Raw genomic sequence first — 4,991 nt, 5'->3', positions numbered from 1 at the left:
CCGCGTTATTTTATTTTTTTAGTTTATCTGGCGAAGAAACATTCTAAGTCGTCTATGCACTGGAAGTATGAAATTTTTTTATATTGGATGAACTTATGAGGAATTTCCGCGAAAGATCCCAGGGTAAACTATTGAGAGAGACTGGAATGATAATGATTTTATGTGGAGTGCAATACAATGGGATAAGTTTTTAAATGGACAGTACATGTCAATGTAACTTGTATGAAATGGTTTGTCAATTTTTAATGCAGCATTACTTTGTCCTTGTTGACTGTGCCGGAAAGACTAAGCAACTTATTCGAACATCCAGGACTCGAGCAAGATCCTACGACACAACCATAGGTGAAGAAGCAAAGACAGCAGCTGCACCCCGAGTAGCTACATGGGTAAAGAGGAAATCCATCAGAAATTTCAACATTAAAGGTGACTCTGCAGAAGCATCATATGGACTATCTCCGGGAAAAGCAAAACGTGGCAACTGGCAGAGCATAGCTATCCTCCAGCAAACCAGAAAAATCTTAGCACACGGTAAGGCTTTTAGAACTTTTGATTCAACCTTGAACAGGGAACATGACTGCAGAAGATCATACTAATCTACTCTTATTTGGGATGATGTAACTGCACGAATTACAGGAAATACTGATCTAATAGCATTGGCTGACTCTGATTAGAGTTTGTAACAATAATATAACTTCAATTACTGAGTTGACAGTATGATAGCTATGCGAGCTTACTCGGCCAACTCAGTTTATACTTTTTATATACAAACTATTGTTCTCAATGTAGGTCATGTTTATAAACCTGGTCCTGCCAAAGATGGAAGATTTAGTCAGTTTTCCATACAATTCCTTTCACATTTTATTTTGAATATGGACCGATTCTTAACAATAATATTTACGGTAAAACTGACTAAATCTTTATGCTACCTAGTTCTTGGATATCGAAGCCTTGAATGTTTAAGACAGGTCTCAATTGGCTAAGAAAAAATCAAAAAATAAATCCATTTCAAGAATAAAATCTCTTTTTTTTTCTCCATCAATCTCATTTTTTAATGTTCCTTTTCTTCCACTAACCCAGGTCGTCTACACGTTATAACCGAGCCAAATCGGCAAACAAATAAAAGGTAAAGCTACTAATTAGGTGACATGTTATCGGAGGTGTGGAAGTGTAAACCACTCATTTAGAAGGTACTCTGTAGATTTTCAATTCTGTAGTCAACCATTTAGAAGGTACTCTGTAGATTTTCAATTCTGTAGTCAACCATTAGTGGGAACTATGAGGAGAAGAAACAAATTTTTACTCTTTCAAAAAACAAAACAAATTTTCAACAACGAATTGGGATGCTAAAGATAAGAAAACACAAGTGTTTTGTTTCTACAATAGACTTGAAGATACTATAATCTACCACCAGGCACCTCACAAACTGAAAAACCCAGATATGATCACACCAGTTCAGTCTCTAACTTCAACTCTGCTCCTCACCATTCCCAGCTGCTTCTCTCTCCTCAGCCGCAGCGGCCATTAACTCATCAAAGTTTTCTGTCTTGCCCAGCAATATTTCAATCTACCACAGAAACAAGTCGACTATTAGTACAAACTCCATGCGATAAGTTGTGAGAAGAACTCAGCAGAAAAGAAGAGATTACACAATCAAGCAGAGAACATAAGAAGCAGAACACAACAGTCCTGACATATGCAAACAGGAAATATTCTTTCTAGATAAATCATTACACTATTAAATTCCACTTGAGTTGGTTAACAGTCCTGACAAGTGATAAGCAACATATAACGAAAGGAAACTCTACAGGAAGGAATTATTAATGATTGTTCTTTCGATATGAGGACTTGTAACCTTCTTTCTATGACAAAAAATTCCTGCCGAACTTTAAGTGGCAGAGTTACGGGAACTACCACTCCCACATGTAAAAAATTGCTGATAAAATTCTCCCCAAGTTGTTATATATCAATATGCAGAATAAATTTACATACCTTAGCCTTTTGGACTGGACGCCCTCTAGATTCATCTTTCATATCGACAGTGGATGTCATGATCTCTGCATTTCCAATTGTTCACATAAAAGTTAAGCCCAAGGAAGATCTTCCCAATGAAAATAGGTTAAACATAACTAAACACAAGACAGCAATCTTACTCTTCTCAACTGCAAGTCCATTGTTTTTAAGGATCTCCGCAATTGTGACAACAGTTGCAATTGCTGCAGATACACCAGAAAATATACAGATAAGTCGAATAGCTTTAAAAATACAAACCAGAATTAATACAAAAGCATTGTAGTTCTGATAGAAAAACTTGCATCAGTACCCAAACATGCACGAGAAAAGGGAATGAGCTGTGAGAAAATGAAACTACTAGTTCTATTGAGGTTACGCAGTTAACCTTGACGCTAAGTGTCACAGGAACAACTCAGTGACTAGTCAGATGATAAGTGCTTATATATATACACAATAGATGTCCATATATCAATAGAGAAAATCATCAAGAAGAATAACTAGATTAGATGTTATAAGGTCATATCACGAGGACAAACGAACTCGTGCTTTTTACATAAATCAGTGAGACTATAGTTGCCATTATTGAATATCCATACCCTATCTTGGTTCATGTCCTTCAAAACCTCTAAGTCTGATTATAAAAGATACGTGGTCTCTATATCTGTAATTGAAACACATATAGACACCAAATTTGGCTAGCTTTCGGCTAATTGACATCAATTAATGTAGCCATCAAGGTATTCAGACAAGTAAATTATTGTAAGCATCACCAACACAACTTATTCCTGTAAAACATAGTCATTCTAATGTTATCGCAAAAATCATGTTCAGCTTGACAGAGACAAAACTTACAATAACTAGTGATTTCTCATTCCATAGATTTAATATGTGTCTTATCAACCCTTCATTTTTGTAGTCCACTACTCTTTTCTACAAAGAACTTAATGATTTATGTCTTCTAAAAAACTAACATAAAGAAAGAAAATCAAGATATGCAACTAAGAGTGTAACTGCATGATATAACTAGGAGTCTAACTGTGTTATACAACACATTTTGTCTAATCTTTCATATAAATTGGGTAAATGAAAAACTTATACAGTATTAAGAAGCGCAGTGTTCAGCTGCACTAAGTGCATTACTTCTACAAAATATACGAAGTTAAACATAATGTTGCATAAACTTCTTTTAGAGACTCCGCTGTGAGAGAAACAGTTATATCCATGAATAAGTATAACAGGATAGACATGTGGAAAAACTTAAACTAAAAGAAACTACCATTAGGTATAAAACATAAAGCAATAAAAAAACTAAGAAACTGCCATGTCCAGTCATATGAAGCAGGAAGAAGCTACCTGTAACCTGGGAGATTCAGATCCTATAGAAGGAATTATTCTTAACTCTAGTTAAGAAAATCATAAGTAGGTGCTAGGAATAGGCCTCTACTCTAGATTCGGTACAATGTCATCATCATAAGATGAGAACCAATTCAATGCTTACAAAATTTAAAACTGCTTATTCCAGTTACATATGTTATTCAGGAGACTTACAAATGCAGGGTAATTTTTCATTCTCATATATTAAGAGATATGAACCAAATCCACATAAGTTCATTCATATTACATCAAAACAAAGATTAATGTAGAGAATTAATTACCCATTCCAAGAGCAGAAAGCTCCACCTCATTGTGCTGTTGCATGTACCTCTGCAAAAGGTAAATACATACATGCAATTAATAATTAGACTCTTAATACATGGATTTCCAATCATTTGAACCCCGAAAACTGAAGAAACACAATAATAGAAAACAATAAACAGAAATCCTAACCCTAGACCAAACAAAAAAACACCATAACACATTGATCAGAAATTGACACACTGAGATCCAAACCAAACGAATACCAAATCACTGCGTAGTTTAATCAAGCAATGGAGAAGGGATTAGGGGTATACCTTGGCAAGATTAACATAGAAGAAGAGGGGTTTTTTAGTATTAGAGACTTGAATCCGATTCTTCTTGTGTGAATCGTTGATGTTGAGGTTAGTTACTCCATCAATAACGTCCTCCATTGTCGTTGATTAGAAGAGAGAAACCTTAAACCCTAATTTCAGAACAGAATGAAACGTGAAAACGAAGAAGGAGAGGAGTAAAACCTTGGAAAGTTTCTTACGAAGAGGTGTAAAATTCTCAGTGCTCTTCTTTATCCATAAAACTAGGTTAGTTAGGGTTTCTATTGTTTTGATGAGTGGGGTGTATCCTTTCACAACTTTTGGGGTGTCGGGTAACCAATCTCACTAACACCTTTTCTTTGAGCACCACGTGGCAATGTACTAAAACCTTTCTAAACAAAATTATTCAAGGAAAATGTTCTTTTTGGACCAAATCAAAACCACTGAAAATCCTTGTACCAAAAATGGGAAATCAAAGCGTTAGAGTGGTAACATACATACTACTATTGTCTGTATTGGAAGCTCATTGCAGTGTTATATATTATCACTGGGGGGTCTGTCTGGGAGATTGGAAACGGGATAACATATCCTTGAAAAGTTTATCTTAATTTGATTTATGATAACCTTGTTAATAGTTAGTTTTAATGGTGTTTGTCTAAATTTCTATCATATCTTGGGCTAGGTTAACTTGTGTTTGTTTGACTATAGAAATAGGTTAATATAAATAATTATTCTTATCCAAATACTTATTTTAAAGGAAAATAATTGTCTAACCCAAGTGAGGATACAGGTATCCCAGGTATTTGGAAGAATACCTTAACCTCACTTTTTTAGGTTCCTAAAATTAAGGAAGGTTTAGTAATCCTTATCCAGGATTGGAATTCCAGTGAGACAAACACATTTTAACAGTTTTTTACTAGCTAACCCAATCTAGGATGGGATATCCATGATACCAAACACGACCTGGAGGAATGAGATTTTAAGACTCAGGGGGTTAAGAAAAAAATTAATAAATTTGGTGGACTAAACTCT

The 4,991-nt window shown here is 34.9% G+C and overlaps 1 protein-coding gene across 1 annotated transcript; it reads right to left on the bottom strand.

Annotated features, from left to right (window-relative positions):
• Nucleotides 1–1,274: 1,274 nt before the first annotated feature.
• LOC113348340 (uncharacterized protein At2g34160-like) lies at nt 1,275–4,225 on the bottom strand. Its single transcript, XM_026592065.1, has 5 exons — nt 3,963–4,225; nt 3,666–3,714; nt 2,151–2,213; nt 1,990–2,054; nt 1,275–1,564 (listed from the first exon to the last, which is right to left on the bottom strand). The coding sequence occupies exons 1-5, from the start codon at nt 4,077–4,079 to the stop codon at nt 1,466–1,468; spliced, it is 393 nt and encodes a 130-aa protein (XP_026447850.1). The 5' UTR covers nt 4,080–4,225; the 3' UTR covers nt 1,275–1,465.
• Between the last annotated feature and the right edge of the window lie 766 nt (nt 4,226–4,991).

The sequence above is a fragment of the Papaver somniferum genome, chromosome 2, assembly GCF_003573695.1.
Source record: "Papaver somniferum cultivar HN1 chromosome 2, ASM357369v1, whole genome shotgun sequence".
In the NCBI taxonomy this organism is placed as follows: domain Eukaryota; kingdom Viridiplantae; phylum Streptophyta; class Magnoliopsida; order Ranunculales; family Papaveraceae; genus Papaver; species Papaver somniferum.
The sequence above is the reverse complement of the archived record's forward strand: the minus strand, read 5'-3'. Positions and strand labels throughout refer to the sequence as shown.